Source organism: Armigeres subalbatus, chromosome 3 (assembly GCF_024139115.2).
Source record: "Armigeres subalbatus isolate Guangzhou_Male chromosome 3, GZ_Asu_2, whole genome shotgun sequence".
NCBI lineage: Eukaryota > Metazoa > Arthropoda > Insecta > Diptera > Culicidae > Armigeres > Armigeres subalbatus.
The window spans coordinates 372,702,623-372,725,661 of NC_085141.1; the positions used below are offsets into that span (position 1 = coordinate 372,702,623).

Consider the following 23,039-nt stretch of genomic DNA (forward strand, 5'->3'; position numbering starts at 1 on the left):
AATATGTGCAATATTTCACAATCCAATAACATTTTAAATCCCACCTTAAAGTTTTACAAATTTGTATTAACGAGATTTTGTTAACTTTTTTTGCTCATCTTGTAGAACAGTAATATTAAAAAGTTTAGTGGATCGAAGATGCTTCATATACAGTCGACTCTCACATCTCGATGTTCTATATCTCGATATCTCTCCTTATCATAGGCGTAAATAGAGTCTCGGTCTAGGGGGGGGGCATGGCACCAGCTGGTGGGATGGAATTTTCAAAGGCGATTTAAAGCACTGTGCGCATGGATTGCAATAGAAATTGTTTGACTAAGTTTATTGCTCATTCGTCCTAGAACTAACATAAAAAAAATCGCGAATAATACGAATAAAATTGATTTCCAATGATGCTGTGATTGCTTCAAAACGCTGTGTCTGTGTCAACTTGTCTTCTCCATGTTACTAAATGTGGATAAGTGTGTAATCTAAGATTCAAGAATATTCTTCGAATTATTTATAAATGAAATTCGATATGAGTATATTTCTGAAAGTTTTCAAGCATTTCCATGATTACTTAATGCATAAAGATCTCGATTTTTTTAAACTTGAAATTTTTGAAACCCTTTAGTTGTGGAATAAATTCCACGAAATTTTGTCATAATCAATATAAGTATTCATGCAATTCCAAAATGTATGCTATGTGCTGAAATAGTTAAGTACCGATGGACACAAATTTGGAATCCTAAAGTGTTTTTTATGAGTCATAAATTCCATGAGTCATAAAATTATGAGTCATAATTCAAATTCCAGAATAACATAGGGTTTTTGTAGTTACTGACGTTAGGAAGAGGCTTTATTATGGTTTTCTGAATAGGTGAGAGATTTCTCTGCAAAAATCAAAGAGACTTGAGAAGCAACCAAATCGATCTGAATTGTGCTGCAAAAGAAATGTTTTCTGATACGAACTGGTTTCTAAATCTAATTTTTTTTTATCCTAAAAAACAAATTCTATTCTAACTAAAGCAGGCACAAAAGAGTTTTCCGATGATCCTTATGAAATCGCCAAAAAATTAAATGGAACAAGATCTTTTAAGGATTATAAAAATATTTCTTTAATGCAATCTCTGTTGTGAGTGCGAAGGTTGCCTAAGTTTTGTCCTAATACTTTCAATGGAATGCGTTGTTGATTTTTCTGTCATTGTAACAAAGATTCTTAAGTTTTATAATTTTATATCTTTCTGTGCCAGAATTATATAGCGAGAGCAAAAAGCTCCATAGGAATTTGATCAACTGTTTTGCGGCATACCTTGCGATTAACTCGAAGATTTTCGAAAGAATGTAGTTGCTTCAGTCTTTTTTGAAGCGGATGGTAGTTTGATAGAACAGAAATATTTATATCCTAATACAATTATGTTTTTATGTTTCTGCGCCCAGGATACTAGTCAAACAAATGCAGAACAAATTTATTATTTTAAGCTAGCAACTGAATTAGAAGCGGCATTGATTTTAGCTTAAAAATCGAGAAAATGTTCCCGGGGGTCCAACTTAAATATTTCGATGCTTTGCTGAACAAATGGTCATAGATGTGATAAGCCAACAAAAAATATGTTTATAGAATTCATAATCAAAATTAAGAAATATGTAGGAAATATGTAAATGAAATAAAAACTTACTAAGTTGGAATTACTTTTCAAAACTTTCTGGGGGGGGTCACAAGTAGGTCTGGAGGGGGCCAGACCTCCCCCGGCCCCCCTTATTTACGCCAATGACTCCTTATGTCGATGGTTTCCTCAGTCCCTTCACTCTACATACATTATGGCTTTCTACATCTCGATAACCTATTAACTCTCCTTATGTCGATATGTTCAAATTTTATGGCTACTAGACCATCTTTAGACAATAACAAACACATCAACAATAGGAAATGACATTTGTTTTGTTGTCGTTTTTCATAGCAACAAGCTTTTTTGGATCTAGTATCCATTTCAATTTTCTTTCCATTCCTCGGTCTCTCCCTATCTTGATGGTCCCTTCAATATCGAGATGTAGAGAGGCGACTATAACAAGCAGTATATTAGGCGGTATGTCTCTGGAATGTTTTTAAATGTTGTGAGCTTTTACACTAATTTGCAAAATATGGTAAGATATGTTAGGAACTTGGCAGAGTCGTGGGCATTTTTGGATTCTGGTATGGAATCTGTTGGAACATCCAGGCTGAAAGATCATTAAAATTGCTGAAAGTTATTTACTTACAGCTCATAGTGTCCTAACGGCTGTTTCTTGCTCTAAATGGAAGGAACTGACGTACTTGCAAGTATATCGCAGAGAAAAGGGATTTGACAAATGACAAATCATATACAAATGTCAAATTGATAGAACAATCAAATCCAACTCTGAAGTGGATCGGTCGATGAACGAAATCGCTATCGGATTTCAGATCAAGAAAGATACAACATAAGAATGAGTTTGTCAGTGGTTTGGAGGTACTTTGTTGGGTCAATAACATCCAACTTTGAAGTGGTCGGAATCGACATCGGAAGCAGGAAGGCCATGTGGTGAAATGAGGCTATGAATGCTTTGATAGCACATGCCCTGGCACATGTCAATTTTGCTAATCTACGAGAGCTTTGAGAAATGTTAACCAAAGAAGTCATTTGAGGAAGGCCATTATCACTGCTTATCGTAATGCCGCCAGGTCAAATGCGACCATGATGTTAATTTTTCGGACTGAATGAAGTTTTTCTGAATGAAATGAGCAAATTTGTCTTACATCTATAGCATCCTTATCCTTACCCCTACCCGATATAAGTCATTAGCGCAAAAGGTCTTTTAGAAAATTGATCAACACCTGTGACTTTTGAATATAATAAGTTTTCTAGACTTTTTTTAGCCCCTTGTAGTCGGTTCCAAAAGGCTCAGAGAAACCGAAATGGCAGTCAAAGTTAAGACCAAATCATTCGACTTGTTTATTTGAGATAGAAGAAAGATTTGAGTTCTTGAAATATCTCCGCCATAGACCTTCGGACTTTGTGGTCGGTTTGTTATTATTTGACCATGTAACGAATAAAATCGTTCTGTTTCCCATACCGTAGTTCTCGATTCCGGCGCCCTCTGAAGGCTGGCGCCCTTGGCGGGGGCCAACCCGACCAACTCCACGCTGCGGCGCTGGCTTTTACGTCGAGGGTGGTCCGCCAGTTCCGGTGAAGGAAACTTCCGCACTGATGGTGGCCCGACTACCGGCGGCTATCGCAGGGGACGCTTTCGCGCATTGCGTGTGTATGTGTTTTTTTCAAGGGTTTAAGGCTATTGAAAAATCTGCGAGACAGACACCTGAGCATCCAGAGCAGAGGGGGGGGGGCTGTCTGTGCTCATGCACTTCTTCTAAAATTGCTGAGATCCACTGCTACGTTGTCTCGATCCCTCGGCGGTCGTGCCACAAACTTCCTCACTCGAATCTTCCTGACTTCCCCCGGCGTCGAGGGTGGTCCACCAGTTCCGGTGAAGGAAACTTCCGCACTGATGGTGCCCCGACTACCGGCGGCTATCGGCTATTCGCGCTTTGCGCCGACTTCGTCTTCGGGTTGCAGAGGTCCGACAGTTCCGGTGGTGGATGACGTCCGCACTGGCGGTGCCCTACATACCCGAAGCACTTCTTTCTTCTTTCTTCAGCAGGTTGGCTGATCGAGTGCCGAAGTCGGTCCGACGATTCCGGTTGGCAGAAGACTTCCGGTTCACCGGCGCCCCGACGACCCGTGGCCAAACACTGCTCACTGTGCTGGATTTTCCTCCGAGCCGAAGCTTATTTGCTTATTTGCTTCTCGCAGGAATAGTCGACATGAGTAATGAAATTCAAACGGTCGTCGATCATCACTCCTAGATGTCTCAAAGCCCGCACGGACGGTATGTTGTGCTCTCCGACGATAATCTGCATTCGCTGTATGATTCGGCAGTTGCTGACCAGTATCACTTCTGTTTTGTGGTGAGCAAGCTGCAGCTTGACTCCATTCATCCAGTTTCAAACTGCGTCGGTCGTCTCCGCCACCAGCATATCTACCTCTTCCAGCGACTCTCCGGTTATCGTTAGGACATCATCCTCGAATCCGAAGATCTTCACGCCTTTGGGCAACTTCAGCTTTAGCACTCCGTTGTACATAACGTTCCACAGCATTGGGCCAAGTATGGAGCCTTGCGGAACACCCGCCGTAACCCTAATCGACTTCTGCCCAGAATTCGTATCGTAGACCAGAATCCGGTTTTCGAAGTAGCTCTTAAGGATTCTACACAAATAGCCAGGAACCCGCATTCCATGCAGCGCTACGGCGATGGCCTCCCAGCTGCCACTGTTAAATGCGTTTTTGACGTCAATCGTTACTTCCGCACCTCTTTCTCTTGGATTCTTTCTCTGCAACTTCAACGACCGCCTTAATTGCATCCGCCGTCGATCTGCCTTTTCGGAATCCAAACTGCTTCTCCGACAAGCCGATCTGGCCCTCCGTGAACTGCGTCAGCCTATTAAGGATAATCCTACCAGAAGCTTCCCCAGTGTATCTAGCAGACATATGGGCCTATACGAAGCTGGACTCCCCAACGGTTTTCCTGGTTTCGGCAGTAACACCAGTTTCTGAATCTTCCACTGCTAGACATTTCTTCCATCTGCTAGACATTTCTGTAGCACCTTCTTCTTCTTATTGGCATTACATCCCCACACTGGGACAGCGCCGCCTCGCAGCTTAGTGTTCATTAACCACTTCCACAGTTATTAACTGCGAGGTTTCTAAGCCATGTTACCATTTTTGCATTCGTATATCATGAGGCTAACACGATGATACTTTTATGCCCAGGGAAGTCGAGACAATTTCCAATCCGAAAATTTACTAGACCGGCACCGGGAATCGAACCCAGCCGCCCTCAGCATGGTCTTGCTTTGTAGCCACGCGTGTTACCGCACGGCTAAGGAGGGCCCTAAGGAAGCACCATCCTGAAGTATCGCAGTTTTTAGAGCCACGTTTGGAATTCCATCCGGACCCGGAGCTTTCTTTATCTTCAGACCTTTCGCCACTGTTGACAACTCGTCGTTGGAGACTTGCATATCTGCAATGGTGACTCGGTCTTCATCTTCGTACGGTGTAGGCGGCCATATCGTAGAATCATGCTGCGGGAAAAGACCGTCCACGATGATCTTCAGCTTCCGCTGACGTCGCTGGACCCTTGATTTTCGTTATTGTCACACGATAAGCATTGCCCCAAGGATCAGCGTCAGCTTCTTGGTACAACTGCTTGAAGCAGTTGGACTTGCTGACTCTTATCTCCCGTTTGTGTGTGTGTTTTTTTTCTTCCTACACACTTAAATCCCAAATTCCATCTCGGTAAAGATTTTTACCGATTTTATCCAGTAATAGTTAATTTATACCGGAAGGTCAGTAAAATGTTCAGCATTTACCGATTTCAGTAATAGTTTATACCGTTGTCTCAGCACTTTAAATCAAAATACTGGACCTCAGTAATGTAAACTACTGAACAACTCGGTTTGGTTGAAACTTTCGATTCTGACAAGTAATTTTACCGAGAACTCGGTAAAAATAATAAGTTCTACTGGGCTTACGGTAATTTATGTACCGAGGTCTCAGTTTATGAAAGTCCTTCGTGACGCTTGGTGTGTCGCCATATTTCCTCTCTGAAGTTTTCTTCGAAGCAATGTGCTGCTATTAAAATGTATGTGCTTTAGCATAAATTTGTGGTGGAAAAATCGCGTTTAGTTCAACATTGCCGGTAAGTTTTGATGATAATATCAGTATTTATAAAAAACTGGATTCAAATTAACAAATTTTGAATATTTGTTTTTTCAGATGCCCCGCTTCCACTGCGCCTTACGATTCGCCGTTTTTTAAAATCTTCAGGTTAAATTTGGCTACATGCAATGCTACAAGTACTGAAGCGTTTTACGAATTTGCGGATCGCCCTTACTTTTCTGATAAAACCACTGACCAATAAAATAGAACTTCCAATGAAAAAAATCATGAAAAAATGTAAATCTGTTGTTTTCGTTACTATAAGCAAGAAAACTAAAAGTTCTATTACAATTTAAATCGGTAGATGTAATTACAGAAGTCCTCACTATGTTTACAGATTTATCAGTAATGCTTTATCGAGTGCTCAGTAGCGGTTTACAGATTAGTTCGGTATTTTTTTGACATTTAGCCATCGTGGATACATAACCGAACACTCGGTAAACTGTTGAAGTCGTTTACCGAGGTGACTACCGAGAGCTCAGCTGTTGAGAATTCGGTAATTCAGCAACCGAGCCCGGTAATCTAAATTAAGTGTGTAAGCAATGGAGGGGGAATCTGCTCAACAGACATCCTGGGTTGTCTAGGAAGTGCGGGGTTAGGGACCACCTCCAATAGCAAACGAGGGAGGCAGGACTACATCTCCGACCCGCTAAACCGTTTCCATTGCCGCCAAGCCCATAGCCCCTTCGGTACAACCAGAAAGTAATGCTTCAAAGGGGGGCCAGTGCACAACGCACCCTCGAGGTTAGCTGCGTGTCCTTGCAGCATCGAACATCGTGACTCGCTTTTTTAGAAGAACACCATGGTATCGTGTCAGCGCATTGCCGGCTTTCCAGGTGGCCAGTGTTGTCCTACACCCAGGGCAAAAAATTCTGCTCTTTGATTTTACTCCATCTAAACGATTTCATAGTCTCAACTAAGCAAGTTCAACTAATAAAAGGATATTTGAATTTTCTAAATGTCATGGCAAACTGTCAAACAAATGGTAAGGCTGAAAATATTGCGAGAAGATAGAAAAATTCGAACGAGGGTCCGACGGTCGACCGTCGGAAAGTTGTTCCGCAAACGTCAAATCACTTGATGCACGGAAAATAATGTTGGTTGATTTTTTCGGTATGAACGTTGATTATTGAAATTAAAGAAAATATGCAACTTTAAACGAGTATTACATGTCGCTATATATTTTAAATAAGTTTTATGGTACTTTCAAGGCATTTCGGAACGTATTTATGCGGTTTGAAACATTTTAGACCTCTCGAATATTCTTGATATCAAGGAATGTCAACACTTTTCGCACAGTGCATGTCATTTGAAGTTTCCGACACTCATTCTTCTTCTTCTTCTTTGTTCCGCAAAATTAGAAGTTTTCTCTGTTCTCGCAATACACTCCAGTGAAAACACTCCACTGTATTTTCAGTGCGCGCGCTCCTGTGGCTCTGGAGTGCATTTTTTTGACAGTTTGCCATGACATTTAGCAAATTCAAATGTCCTTCTATTAGTTGAACTTACTTAGTTGAGACTATAAAATCGTTTAGATGGAGTAAAATCAAAGAGCAGAATTTTTTGCCTTGAGTGTAGGACAACATTGCATGTGGCCTTACCACGCCCTATTTCCTCGGAAGGTGGGAAGGGTCGACTTCGCGCCTGCTTCCCTCTGCACGACTGGTATCAAGAATGATGATGCCGCGTGCACCCTAAATTGACATCTCTGCGATAGGGCCTATTCGCCACAGCACACAGAGGGACTTGCCGACGCGGTGCCTACGCCTGCTTCAGCCTTGACGAGGACCCCTTTCCGTCTTCGGGCTCGGAACCCGCCCGGTTCCGCGACGATACCATGTTGTTCTTCGCGCGGCCACTTGTTCGATAAAAGGATCGAGTTCGACCACAGGGCATGACCACAGGTATGACCCATGAAGCCGACTCCGATCCCTTGGACCACCTCTTATTTGCGCCTGAACTAGCCATCTATGAGTCCAGGCACCACCTTCTGTGTAGCTCCGAGACAATTTGAACGATAGCCGATAAAACGGCGTTCCAGCCAACTTCAACTTTACACATCCTCCGAACTAGGTTGTCCGGGGTAGTGTCCAGACCACATGTGGCAAGCATGTGGTCACACATTGCGCGAAAACGTGGGCACACGAACAACACGTGCTCCGCCGTTTCCTCTAAACCTGTGCACACCAAACACTCGGGCGAGGCCGAACAAGCCAGCTGCGTTACCTGCACTGTGATTTTGCAGCACGCTTAAACGCCGGGCACTTCGAACCCCCCATGGGGTGCTTGCTGTTCACAGCTTTGCTGGAACAAATCAAACAATTGGGAGGGTTCGTGCAGCATTCTGCCTTATGTCCCTCCAATCCGTAGCGTCGGCAGAGATTGCTTCTGTCAGGGCCTTTGCAGTCCCATTGCTTGTGCCCCGGATCCAGGCACTTGAAGCAAACTTCGGGTTGTTCGTATATGCTCACAGGGCATACCGACCATCCCACCTTGACGCTCCCTAACTTGACTACCTTGGAGGCGTCCGCTGCAGATAGCCGAACCAATGCTACCTGCGTCCCTGTCGGACCTTTCCGTAGCCGAACGGCTGCGGTGGGCGTCTCCACTTCACACTGTCACCGCAGTGCCGTGACGAGCTCTTCGACTTCGGTGATCTCGTCCAGGTCTTTATCCCTTAGATTCACCTCCGTCGTGAGTGCCCTCACCTTGACCGTCTCGCCTAGGACTTCCTCCGCCAACTTCTTGTAGGCGGCGCCCTTTTGCGAGACGCCCCGCTTCAGCTCGAGGATCATCTCGCCCGTCCGGGTACGTTTTATTTGACGTACGTCGGCGCCGAGTTCACCGAGCTTGACGTCACTCCTCATCGCCTTCTTCGCCTTCGAGTACTTAGCTTCGTCCGTCTTGATGACTAGGGCATCGCCCCTGGAGCTATTGGTGCCTACCCCAGACTTCTTGCTACCCTCATTCGCCTGGGCCTTCTTTTCGGCCCTTGACGTCTTCGGTTTCCTCTTGTTCTTGACCAGGGTCCAGGAGGCGTCATCCCTCTCTATTTCCCTGGTCTGGGGCAGCTGAGAGCTCTCAGCCTGCCGTAACCCCTTACCACCGTCTTTCCTGGGTGGACGGACCTTTCCAGGTCCTTCTTCCCCTGGTTTTGGAGGTACCTGGCCGGGGTTCAGCTTCCCAGCCCCACTACCCTTGTTCGGGGTAGTAACCCTCCGCGTTTTGGAGCGGCCCCCAGGGAGCTCATCCCCTGGAGACTGTCTCCCCCGTTTTTGTGTCTGCTCCGTTGGAGCAGTCACCCCCGACGTACCCGCAAATACTTGAGCCTCAGTCTGGGTAGACTTTGGCACCACCGTCTTCGCTGGCACGCCTTCGGTCGATTCGACCTTGCCCGAGTCCGCGAATCCTTGGGCCTCAGTCTGGGTAGACCTCGACTCCACAGATTTCACGGGTTCGCACTTGGCCGTCCCGACCGCCGTTTCCAGCTTGGCGTCCAACATCGACTTTCGAAGTTTCAGCAAGCTCCTCTTGAGTTCCTCACTGATATTATGCTTCGATGACGCAAAGTCGATGATGGCGTCCAGCTGTTCCGTCGCCACCTCGAAGGCCGAAAGCCCATCGCGTTTGCGGTTCATCGCTTTCACAAGCCATGGGCCGTCTATAACCTCTACCGGCGTTTTTATAGCCGAGAGGAAGGTTGAGTGACCCACGCTGGCGCTGCGCACTGAGCTGCCGACTATTGGAAAGAGGTCCACCACGCCAGAGCCCAGCATGACGCGGTAAGGGACAATTACTGTGGAGGGTGACCAGGTACCCCACAGGCTCCGTTAAAGGCCTAGCTTATTATTTCACCCCCCTGGCCATGCATCCCCTCGGCACGGGTCGCTTGACGCCTTGGGATTAGGGGTTAGGGACGATGGTCCCGGTCTAATTCGCAGTGGCCATGGGGAGGGGTCGTCAAGCCCTTGGACAAAGTCCCTGCTGCCCCCCTGTGTGTGGGTGTGTGTTTGTGTATATGTGTGAGTGTCTGTGCGCACCCACGTACCAAAATATAGCAAAAGTGTCACTCATTTTTCGGGCACTTATCCTCAACCGATTTGCTCGCAACAAGTTGCATTCGACGCAGACTTCTATCTCATTGTTTCCTGTTGAAAACTGGCCGGATCGGCCTATGGAATCGGAAGTTCTGGCCAAAATAACATTTTTATATTAAAAATCGAGTAAAAGTTTGTCACTCATTTTTCAAGCACTTATATTCAACCGATTTGTTTGCAGCATTCGACACAGAATCCTGTCCCATTGTTTCCTATTGGAAATTGGTTAGATCGGACTAAGGGCTCAGAAGTTATGGCCAAAACATTATTTTTCATTCGCACGAGAAAGGCACCATCACTGCTAGGTGGATTAATCTGGGTTTTTTTTTTCAATAGTTTCACTATTTTGACGTACAATTTATTATTTAAGTAATCTGCAATGAAACCTTGAAGATGTGCCAAATGTTGATTTTTGTTTTTCATGTAATTCGATGATAGTTGGTAGGGGAAAAATTCATTGGTACATGGACGATAAAAGCACAGATAAAAGGTTGATAGTCTTAATTATTTGATATCATAATAAATGAAAACAAAATGTGTGAACTTTGACATCAAGATATTCTTTATCAAATGATAAGACTTTCAGTCAGTCTAAATAGGCTATAAGACATTTGTTTGCCCTAGTCTTCCATACAAATACAACATGTTCTCCCCTTTTCTGAGAAACTTTACTCCTCAAGAATATTTTAAATCTCTTCATTTTTCACATTATTTGCAAATCTCGTGCTCATGCCGCCACACACAGTCGTCTCACTACAGGCCCGTGGGGAAACAGCCAGCAGGAGCAGGCAAATCGCGCGCTCTTCCATGCTGTGCATCTACCTCCATCGTGTACACCACGACCAGCTGTGCGACGTATATGTACGTACATTGCCAATATCAATTCTCACCACACAGTCTCTGCTCAGCTATCCACACTCTGCTCCACTTCGACGTGGATCTCGCTCAAGCCTTCAGTTCGCGTTTGTCAGCCGTTCGAGATGGATGTAATCGTCGGAAACAGTCTGTCGAGTAGTGTGTCGCCCGGGAAGACGACGTCGCCCCTAACCGGTAGCGGTGGTGGCGGTATTTCGTTGCCTCCGGCGGCGTCCCGGTCGCTGCGTGTGCGCACTTCGAGTACCAGTGGAAAGTACAACGACGGTGGACCGCTAAGTGAAATTCAATTGTGCCCCAGTGTGATGTCGGAAGATACCAAGAAGATGCTCCCGCCGACGACGGAAACCATCCAGACCAAGCCGTTCCCGATACGAGGTAGGTCCACTGATTGGCCGCGCCGAGAACTGACCTCGCGAGCGCCAGATAGTAATTGAGACGCGGCGCAGGCGAGCAACTTGTTGTAATCGCAGTGCACAATAACGCGTTGGGGGGCGATCGGTGCAAGAACGACCGAAGGGCAGTGCGAAGGGGAGAAGTTCAGTTGCATCGTACGATATTTTCCTCCATTTTTCGCTCCCCCTGACCGAGCGAGATGCTCAGCCATGGGGTTGGATCCATCACCATCTCGGCTCTAGGTCTAGTGCTGCTTTGTATGTAAGCCATCGATGACTACTACCGAACACTATCTCTACCTACAGTACAGTGACTGACTGCTGCTGCTGCTGCAATCAGTCTAGATTGCAATTAAAAGAAAATAACTATCACGCGAATCCATGACGATGATGGTGGCGGATAGTTGCCACAGTCGTCGTTGCCGGTTGGTTTGAAGCGGTTTTTATGCTTTTAATTGGGATCAAGTCATTTTTGGAAAGGGCAGATCATGGTGGTTGGAACTGGAAGTTATCCGCAGTATATGACTGCAAATCGTTTATGTTGTCGAAGTGTAGTTCCAGTCCTTGATTCTGTTGGTTGACAACTTTTTGATGTAGAAAAGTTAACTCTACCAACTATGTGAGCGACTACTCTTGACTAAATTGACTGTAGTCTACTAGTTCTCCCGAATTAATTTACTAATTTCGGTAACATTGCATTGGATAGTGATCGCTACGTGTATGCAATGTGGGTGTGATGTTTATCACATTTGGTCATGCCTATTCCGAATATTACGATATCGAATTTGAATGCTAAGTAAATAATATTCTCAAAATATTTACGATAGAGAGACCAACAAACGAAGTAAACTAATTCCATGCATCAGCAAGTTTCTATTCAGATGTAAATAGTCATAGTTTGGTTGTGAGTAGCAGAGCAAGAAAAGGGAACCATGGCCCACCACAACGGACACAAACACAGCGCGGCATTGAGGATGGGGATCAACGTGTGACAGTCTGATGGTGGTGGAATTGGCATTGAAATGAAGCAACGGGTAGTGGCGCAAAAATAGAACGTTTTGCTTCCCTTTTGCATTCCTATACGGAGGAGAGTGGAACAAAACGCAACACTTTGGCATTTATAAGATGTTTATTTGAAGCAATTCGTAATTTTATGTAACTCGATGTGTTCAATCTCTCAATGTAAATTGTGGTTACTTTTATTGATTTGTATAATTTCCCTGGAATTATTTTCAGAAGCGAAATCGAAATAACAATAATTCATTAGGTGTAACGTACTTAAATGTTCCTATAACTTTGCCCAACAAGGCATTTAACTAAAATGACATTTTGTAAAACGAAACATTATATTTTGGAGACATTCCACTCTCTAGCCTCAAATTTTCTATTTAGTGCAATGTTCTTTTGGATGAAAATATAGAATCACTAAAGCATGATGAATTCAAAAAAAAATATAAATGAAGCTTCGAAAAATTTGTTTTTGACAAAATAATCAAATGATATGCCGATTACATTTTATAACACTGATTTTATTCACCAGAAGTCGGTACTACATTAGGTTATAACACTGATTATAGTTCCTGAAATTCTAACATGGCCGAAACGTCGGGCAAAACAAAACTCATCATTTTGAATACATAAGACTGAGAAAACTAAAAAAATCCAGAACAAATCTTCCAGTCGACCTCCTCCTTTATCAAATTGAATATGTCAACAGTCTTAGTAGATAAAAACCGTTGTAATGCAAAAAAATGTGACTTCGGCTGTGAAGCTTTAAAAGTGCGTAATAATGAGAAGAATCTTCGAATCCCTAATTGGTTCATAAAATATTGTAGGCTTTGAAAAATTGAAAGAAAATTGTGAAAATCTTAAGGTGAAACTGTCCAGAATCCAAATAAATTTTAGCTCACATTTTCAACAAAAAAGCAACGAATAACTCACTTGTCATAAGACTTAAGTCAAGTACGGGACACTGAAGACGACCTTACTGTTGAGGTCGAAATACGTATCTGTCAAGATACAATTAAGTGGTGGAATTAAATGGGATTGTACAAACTCGTCTTATGACAAGTGAAGACATTCCACTAAAAAGCTCAAAATAATTTTCTTAACGAATAACTGTCATCTTTTTATTTTGGCTTCGCTGAGTCGCAGCAAGCGTAGAATAAAAACAGGACAGCTGCTCGTTGCTTCAGTATTGATAGTGGTGCCCTTGAAAACGTGAGATGGAAAAACATTGGATTTCGAAAAGTTCGTCCTTAAATTTATAATCTATCCAGTTTTCCGCGAGCGGTAATGGCCGCCAACTTGCCTGCGGGTTAGTCTCTGATTTGACGTTTGTGGAGGTCAACTGCACCCACCGCTCCGAGCATTCTGACCAATGTGTCATATAAGAATTCCGTTCGAATTCCGACCGGAATTCTACTTTATGTTCGAATACCGTCCGGAATTCTTTTCGCATATCATTCGGAATTCTGTTTGAATACCGTCCGGGATTCTGCTCGAATGCCTTCTTAAATACTGTTCGAATTCTTTTCGGGGTTTTGTTTGAATCCTGTCTGAGATTCTTTTCGAATCCCTTCCGGGATCATCTTCAAATCCCTTCCGGGACTCTATTCGAATCTTGTTCGAGAATTTGTCTGAATCATGTGTTCGAAACTTTCTCGGGATTCTGTTCGAATCCCATTCTTGATTCTGTTTTAATTCCTTTCGTGATTTTGTTCGATTCTTATTCGAAGTTCTGTTCGAATCCCATTCAGAATTATATTCAAATATCATTCGGAATTTTGGTCGAATCCCTTACGAGATTCTGTTTGAATCCCCTCCAGGATTCTGTCCAAATCCCATCCCGGATTCTGTTCGCATCTAATCCGGGTTTCTATTCGCATCTCATCTGGGATTCTATTCGCATCCCATCCAAAATTTTGTTCAGATTTCCGTGCGGTCGAGTCCCGACCGAATTTTTTTTCGTTCCAGATTATATAAGAATTCTGTTCGGGATTTTGTTCGAATCCTATCCGGGGCTTCTGTTTGAATCCGGTCAGAAATGCTTCTTGAATCCCATCCGGGATAATTGTCAATTTCATTCCGGGATTCTGTTTGGATCCAATTCAGGATTTTGTTCGAATTCTATTCAGGATTATGTTTGAATCACGTCCGAGTTTCTGTTTGAATCCCAACCAACATTATGTTCAAATCCCATTTGAGATTCCGTTCAAATCCCATTCGAGATTCTGTGCGAATTCGTGATTCTGTTCGGATCAAATCCGATTCTGTTCGAATCGCATCCAGGATACTGTTTGAAACCCATACGGGATTCTGTTCGCATTCCATCCGGGATTCTGTTCGCAACCCAACAAGAATTTTGTTGGAATTCCATTCGAATTCCGACCATGGCATCTCATTCTGTTCGTGTGTTTGTTTGTGTTTGAATCCCATCCGGGAGCCTGTTCGCATCCCATCGGATCGATTTCCGATCGGGATTCTGTTCAAACGCCGTGATTTTGTTCGTCTCCTATCCCAGGAATCTGTTTGAATTTCATCCGGGATTCTGCTCAAATTCCCTCCGGAATTCCGTTCGAATCTCATTCAAGACTACCACCCAATATCACCCAGGATTATTTTCGAATCATATTCGGAATCCTGTTCGAAACCTGCCCGGAATTTTGTTCGGATTCCGTTCGAATTCAGTCCGGATTTTTGTTCGAAACCCATTCCGTTCGAATCTCGTTCAGGACTCTGTTGAAATATCGCCTTGTAAATATTCTACTTGAATCCCATCCATAATTTTGTTCGAATACCGTTCGGGATTATTTGGAATTTCGTCTAAATCCCGTACAAAATTCTGTTCGGGTCCCATTCGGGATTCTGTTCGCATTAGATTCGGAATTCTGTTCGAATTCCGTACGCAATTCCGATTGAATCCCGTCCAGGATTCAACGTAATTGAATTGAATCCCGTTCAGGATCCTTCAACGTAATTTCTACGCTAATAAATCATGTGTTGAAATCCGCTTACAATGATCGGGTTTTGATTCAAGGGGAGTTGCTCAACAAACTTCTCGTAATTATTAGTTTCGAGTTCACGAAGAATTTGAGATGAATCCTGGATGGGATTCCAAAAAAAATCGAGATGAGTCTCAAACTGATCGGTTGAGATTCGAACAGAATCCCAATCGGAATTGCGAACGGGATTCGAACAGAATTCCGAATCTAATGCGAACAGAATCCCGGATGGGATCCGAACAGAATTTTGAACGGGATTTAGACAAAATTCCAAACGATGTCCGAGCATAATTCCGAACGGTATTCGAACAAAATCATGGATGGGATTCGAGTATAATACTTAAAAGGCGATATTTCAACAGAGTCCTGAACGAGATTCGAACGGAATGAAAGGAATCCGGACGGGATTCGAATGGAATCCGAACAAAATCCCGGGCGGGTTTCGAACAGAATTCCGAATAAGATTAGAAAATAATCCTGGGTGGTATTAGGTGGTAGTCTTGAATGAGATTCGAACGGAATTCCGGAATGAAATTCGAACAGATTCCTGGGATGAGAGACGAAGATGGGAGAATCTCGGAAGGGATCTGGAAAGGGATTCAAAAAGAATTTTGGATGGAATTCGAACAGAAATCCAGACGAGATTCGAACAGAAATCCGGATGGGATTCGAACGAAGTTGGCTTTTGAACAGAATCTCGGTCGGAGATCAATCCGAAACATATGATGGAATGCAAACAGACTCCCGGATGGGATTCAAACGTAAACAAACACACGAACAGAATGAGATGCCCACACAATTCCTGTTACTGGTGCGAACAAAGTCCTAAATGACATTCGAATAGAATCCCGGTCGGAATTCTAATGGAATTCAGACAACATTCTTGTTGGGTTGCGAACGGAATCCCGGATGGGATGCGAACAGAATCCCGGGTGCTATTCAAACAGTATCCTGGATGCGATTTGAATAGAACACCGAATTTGATCCGAACAGAATCCCGAATGGGATTCAAACAGAATCTCGAATGGGATTCGAACATAATGTTGGTTGGGATTCAAACAGACAGTCGGGCGTGATTCGAACAGAATCCTGAATGGGATTCGAACAAAACCCTGAATTGGAATCCCGGAATGGAATTGAAAGTTATCCCGGATGGGATTCAAGAAGCATTGCTGACCGGATTCAAACAGAAGCCCCGGATAGGATTCGAACAAAATCCCGAACAGAATTCTAATATAATCTCGAACGAAAAGAATTCCGGTCGGGATTCGAACATAAACCTGAATAAAATTTGAGCAGAATCCTGTTCGGAACTCGAACGGAAATCTGAACAGAATTTTGGATGGGATGCGAATAGAATCCCGGATGGGATGCGAACAGAATCCGGGATGGGATTTAGACAGAATCCCGGAGGGGATTCGAGCACGATTCCGGACGAGATTCAATCAGAATCTCGTATGGGATTTGAACAAAATTCCAAATGGGATTTGAACAAAATTCCGAATGATATTTGAATATAATTCTGAATGGGATTCGAACAGAACTTCAAATAAGAAGAACAGAATCCCAAGGGGAATTTGAACAGCCATTCTGGTAGGGATTCGAACAGAATCCCGGATAGAATTTGGTAAAATACTCGAAAAAGATTCTAAAGGAGTCCTGGAAGGGATTCGAAGATTATCCTAGAAGGGATTTGAAAGGAATCTCAGACAGGATTCGACCAGAACCCCGGAAAGGGTTCGAGCAGTATTTTGGAAGGCATTCGAAAAGAATCCCGAACGGAATTCGAACAGAATACCGAATTAGATGCGAAAAGAATAAACCTGAATGACAACCTTAGCAGGTCGGAATTCGAACGCAAATCTAAACTTAATCTTGGATGGAATGCGAACAGAAGCCGGGATGGGATTCGGATAGAATCCCGGAGGAAATTCAAACATAATCTTGTAAGGAATTCGAACAAAATCCCAAATGGAATTTGACCAAAATACCGAATGGGATTCGAATATAATTCTGAATGGAATTCGAACAGAATCAAGAATGGGATTCGAACAGAATCAAAAGTGAGATTCGAACAGAATCCCGAGAGGGATTCGAACACCATTCCGGTTGGGATTCGAACAGAATCCCGGATATGATTCGGACAAAATCTCGAATAAGATTCGACCAGAGGGACTGTTACCCCGTATTACATATATTTTCCCGGAAAGGATTGGAAGGCTTACAAACAGAATCCCGGACGGTATATAAACAGAATGCCGAATGAGATGCAAAAAGAATTCTGGATGGGATTCGAAAATAAACCTGAATGGCAACCTGAGCAGAATGCCGGTCGGAATTCGAACGGAAATTTAAACTGATTTTTGAATGGGATGCGAATAGAAACCCGGATGGGTTGAACAGAAGCCGGGATGGGATTTGAATAAAATCCCGGAGGGAAATCAAACACAATTTTGGACGAGATTCAAACAGAATTGAACATAATCGCGAATAATTTCTAACAGAATCCCAGACAGGATTCGGACAGAATCACAGAAGGGATTCAAACAGGATCTTGGATGGAGTTAGAACAGAATCCCAGAAGGTATCCCAACAAAATTCGTGAACAGAATTTGATTAATGGAATTTGAACATAATTACAAATGGGATTTCAAAAAAGGATTCCGGATGGGATTCGAACAGAATCCCTGAAGGGGTTTGAACAGATTCCCATCAGAATTGAGCATAATCCCATCTGGGATTCAAACAGAATGTCACCTGGGACAAAAAACAGAAGTCTATCTAGTACCTGAGATCCGTACAAAATCTCGGAAGAAATTTATACAGAATCCATGTGCTATTCGAACATAGTGACGTCTGGGCCTCGACAAAAATCTCGTCTTAGATTCGCACGGAAAATCTAGATGGGAAACGGAGTTCGATCTGGGATTCGAATAGAATGCCACCTGGAACATGGACGGAATCTCGTTTATTGATACGATTTCGTCTCGTCTAGAAAGGAATTCAGTTTTAAATTTAAACTGGTCTGGTATTCAACCGGAATGGCTCCTGGAAATCAAACGGAATCCGGTCTATGATTATCTTGATTAGGATTTGATTCTCACTTCTGGAATTTGAAAAGATTACAGACTGGGATTCAAACAAAATCTAAGCTGGATTACCGTTTAAAAAATACCGTCAGGGGTTCAAATGGAATCCTATCTGAACTTCGAACAGAATCCCACGAATTGTTCCTGGAACTCCTTCAACAGTTTGATTCACTTTCGCTGTCGTATTTTAAGAATTTTCGAAAAACATATCAAAACGAACAAAATAGATGCAAGAGTTATATGATCCTCCCTGGTGAAATTATAAAGCATCGACATGGTATAAATGACACTTAAATTGCTTAAAAACCGTGCCATTTCCAAATTTAGGGAGGGGAAATGACGGCTTTGGCAGGTTTTGTTCTACCCAGGTAACAATTTGATGCTGATTAAGCGCTTCTCTAGCTTTTACAAATCAGCCTTGATTTGAACAAAAGCTGCATAAATGGACTATAATCGTTTGTTCAGCTCTTAAACATCTAATTTTGGTGATTTTATTCAGCCATAAGTAGATTGAAAGTTCTTCGGGATGCTGAATTAAGGCTGTAGAAGCCCTTATTTTTAGGTTCCAGGAATATGAGAGCACTTCTTATCCCTGAATCTAGCAATTAATCAGCAATAATCCAGCAATTGTGGATCGTCTGTTTTTTTTTTTTTAAACAAACATAGGATCAGATGAAGCTTTAGAGTCGCTTAATCATGTTTAACTCAGCAATTAATCATCACTTATGTAGCATCACGAAAAAAAATTGTCCCGATTGTCATGTGACTCTAGATCTAGATTTAGGAAGGATATCTGTATATATACTGTTCATATTGCCTGAAATTGAAAGATACGAATTAATAATTATAATTGGGAATCGAACTTGATTACATTGATTGATAGTCACTTACCTTAGCATCTGCTCCACCTGGAATGGTACGGGTTTAATAACTTATAACTATATACATACCGTCATGTCTGAATAAAGGTTGGGAGGTATTGAACAAAGGTTGTATTGAAGCTGAATAAGCGATGTGAGTGCTTGTAAGAACACATGGATTAGCTGTCAAAAATATCAGAGCTGTTGTTTACAGTTCAGTGCTCGCCCAGATTTTCAACTATAGTGGATCTCCGGCAAAATCCAATAAAATGAAGAAAAATCCAGGTAAATATAAATAAAACACCTTCAAGGCGTGGATAAAAGTATTCTTTATTTATTTGTAGATACGTTTGACAGTTTTGCCGTAGTCGAAACGGTAGAAAATGGCAATCGATCGTTGAGTGATCAGGGAGGACAACATCGGTTTCATTATTTTCTGAAAACATGCTCTTCAAAACTTTCTCACATTTCTCACGTCTTTTTTTCAGATTTCGGTAATAAGTACCATTTCTTTTGAATTTTTTATGAGATTTTCGATTCATTTCTGGGTTTTATTATGATCCGCACAAACTTTTTGTTATTACATTCAACAGTTGAATAAAAGATTCATTGTGCTCACCATTGAATATTACAGATAAGCTGGATAGAAAGTAGTAGAGTAGATGGATAATCTTCTATTGAGTATCATATTCAGCATACGATGATAAGCTGAACAAGAGAAACGCTATATACTCAACAAGCTACTGTTCAACTTGATAATCAGCTATAAGATGAGCTATTAACACCATTAACCAACCATTGTTCAACTATTGCTCTCACTGTTCAGCTATCATTGTTACTTGGGATATTATTGTCAGGGGGTTTTTGTTGACCAAATTTGATGATATTCGGCCACAATATTCTTTGATATGCAAAGAATGTTTAGGCCAAATTTGAGCATAATTAGGGGAAACCGCCAAATGTTGAACGGCTAATTTTGACGCCTATTGTTGAACTCCCATAAGAAATGCACGTGCGTTCAACAATAGGCGAAGAAATTAGCCGTTCAATATTTGGCGAATTACCCTAGTTATAGAAAACCCGCTGACAATAATAGAACAAAACCTGCCAAGGCCGTCACACTTGACTCGACTCGAGTACAAGACACTGAAGACGACCTCACAGTTGAGGTCGAAATACGTATCTGCAAAGATAACAAAACGTAGTAGAATTAAATGGGAATGCTAAACTCGTCGTAGACGGTTGAATACATTCCACTAAAATAAGCTTAAAATATTTCGTTCTGAATATTTAAAGCTTAAGACTTCATCTTGCCTATAACCCGTCCATCTATATTCTATATTCTGACCTTTTTTTCAATTCTCCAACATCTTACCACTCTTATTTTATCGAATAAATCAATTTGCAATTCAATGATATGGAAATGCTAACACAGTGAACTCCCCCTTACTCGATATTTAAGGGACCATCGAGTTAGGGAAGTATCGAGATAGAGAACACATTTATATTTTTCGTCCAAAATATCAAACACTTTTGATAACATGTAGAAATAAGAAATATGGTTTAGGGTCATTTGACAGCATGCCTTCTTCTTCTTCTTCTTATTGGCATTACATCCGCACACTGGGACAGAGCCGCCTCACAGCTTAGTGTTCATTAAGCACTTCCACAGTTATTAACTGCGAGGTTTCTAAGCCAGGTTACCATTTTTGCATTCGTATATCATGAGGTTAGCAGGATGATACTTTTATGCCCAGGGAAGTCGAGACAATTTTCAATCCGAAAATTGCCTAGACCGGCACCGAGAATCGAACCCTGCCACCCTCAGCATGGTCTTGCTTTGTAGCCGCGCGTCTTACCGCACGGCTAAGGAGGGCCCCTTGCCAGAATGCCATTTAGCTGAATACCTTTTGTTCGAATAGTTAAAATTGATTTCCTTATTAAGTGAAGCGAGGAGTGAGATGTTCGAAATGAATAGTGAAAAGTGAGAATTGAGAAGTGAGAAATGAAATGTTTGAAGTCAGCACTTCTCACTTTTCTATTCTCACTTTTTACCTTTCACTTCTCACTTTTCACTTTTCACTAATTGGTCCTCTTACTTCACTTTTCTCATTTTTCATTTCTCACCACTCACTTCTCACTTCTCACCACTAACTTTGCACTTCTAACTTCTCACCATTGATTCCGCACTTCTCGCTCCTCACTTCTCTCTGTTCACTTTTCACTTCTCACTTCGAATTTCTCACATCTCACTTCTCAATTCTTTTTTTTATTTCAATTTTCACTTCTCACTTTTCTATTCTCATTTTTTATATCTCATTTCTCACTTTGCATATGGATGCCATATACAGATAGGGCTGACTTTCGATTCACGGCAGTATAAGTTTTTAACTTTTCGTCCAAACGGCATTCGACCAAACGGTATAAGGCCAAATGATCCGACATAGTATATATTATGCATGCGAACTGATTCTGACTACATCGAGTTAGCAAGGTGAAATGCTTTGGAAAATTACTTCGACTTAAAGAATATCGAGTTAAGCAGATATCGACTTACGGAGGTAACTTCTTCTTCTTATTGGCATTACATCCCCACACTGGGACAGAGCCGCCTCGCAGCTAGTGTTCATTGAGCACTTCCACAGTTATTAACTGCGAGGTTTCTAAGCCAAGTTACCATTTTTGCATTCGTATATCATGGGGCTAGCACGATGATACTTTAATGCCCAGGGAAGTCGAGACAATTTCCAATACGAAAATTACCTAGACCGGCACCGGGAATCGAACCCAGCCACCCTCAGCATGGTCTTGCTTTGTAGCCGCGCGTCTTACCGCACGGCTAAGGAGGGCCCCTACGGAGGTAACGCAGTATGGAAAATTCAAGGGACTTTCAATTTCATCGAGTAAGAGAAAATATCGAGTTACAGAACATCGAGTTAAAGAGAGTTCACTGTATCATCTTCCAAACTTAGACGTACATGTTCATGATAGAATTAGAGGCGAAAGTCTAGATTTGATAGTTCCGTTAGGATACGGCAGGCATGCTTATTATTCCAACGTATCGGCTTCTAATCCAAAATGTAGACCAACAAATTGCATGTCATCTAAATCTAATAAATTCTTTAGGAATGTTTAGTAAACGACGGGTATTTTTTAAATTTTTTTATATTTCGAGGGACATTATATTGAAATAAGTGAAACGCGGGACGTTTTGCGGGACACTTTTCATCGCGGGACAATTACTGAAAATGCGGGGCTGTCCCGCGAAACTCGAGATGTCTGGTCACTTTGTGTATATATTATGTTGCGTTTTTATTCACCAGGCTCATGTGCTATAAGGTGGTTATACAACAAAGCCACAAATCGGCCATCTTGGAAACCACGTGCTTTTTTCTAGTGATTTTTCAAGAGCAAAAATTGAGAAAACGACAACGCCCATGGGGATAAACCATCCGTAGATCGTTTGTTTACTTATGCTGAACAAACGACTTTAATTTCAGAATTGTACAAACATTACTACACTAGGATTGATCTTTTGATAATAGGAGTAGAAAGCCGTGTGGTGAATTTTAAATTCACCACTTGGCTTGATTGTATAATCACCATAAAGCATAACGAAACCGAATTTCTTTAGTTTTGTCCGCTGTTCGTTTCGATAACCGCGACGACGAACAATAGTCGCTTTGATGAAAACCGCTGAGCTTGATTCTGATGCATTATTTTTTGCAGTAGAGTTCGCTAATTAGGGTTTCTTATGGGCGTTTTTAATTGGGTTGAAACCCAATATTCGCTAGGGTAAAACGACCTATTATGAAGGGGTTAAGCGCCGTGGCAAAACAAAATTGATTTCGAAAATTCTTCAAAAATTAACTGTTTATCTTTTTTCACATTGTAGTAGTTGAATAGGATGCTCGTTAACTCTAGTTTCGTTTTTATCACAATAAAAA

The 23,039-nt window shown here is 42.2% G+C and overlaps 1 protein-coding gene across 4 annotated transcripts in view; it reads left to right on the top strand.

Moving 5' to 3' along the window:
* Positions 1–10,816: 10,816 nt before the first annotated feature.
* LOC134226479 (6-phosphofructo-2-kinase/fructose-2,6-bisphosphatase) overlaps positions 10,817–23,039 on the top strand; it is a 106,350-nt gene continuing 94,127 nt past the window's right edge. For all 4 annotated transcript variants that reach the window (XM_062707286.1, XM_062707284.1, XM_062707285.1 and 1 more), the window contains exon 1: positions 10,817–11,122. In XM_062707286.1, the coding sequence (XP_062563270.1) occupies positions 10,852–11,122 (271 nt within the window). In that variant the 5' untranslated portion in view covers positions 10,817–10,851. The remainder of the gene's footprint in view (positions 11,123–23,039) is intronic.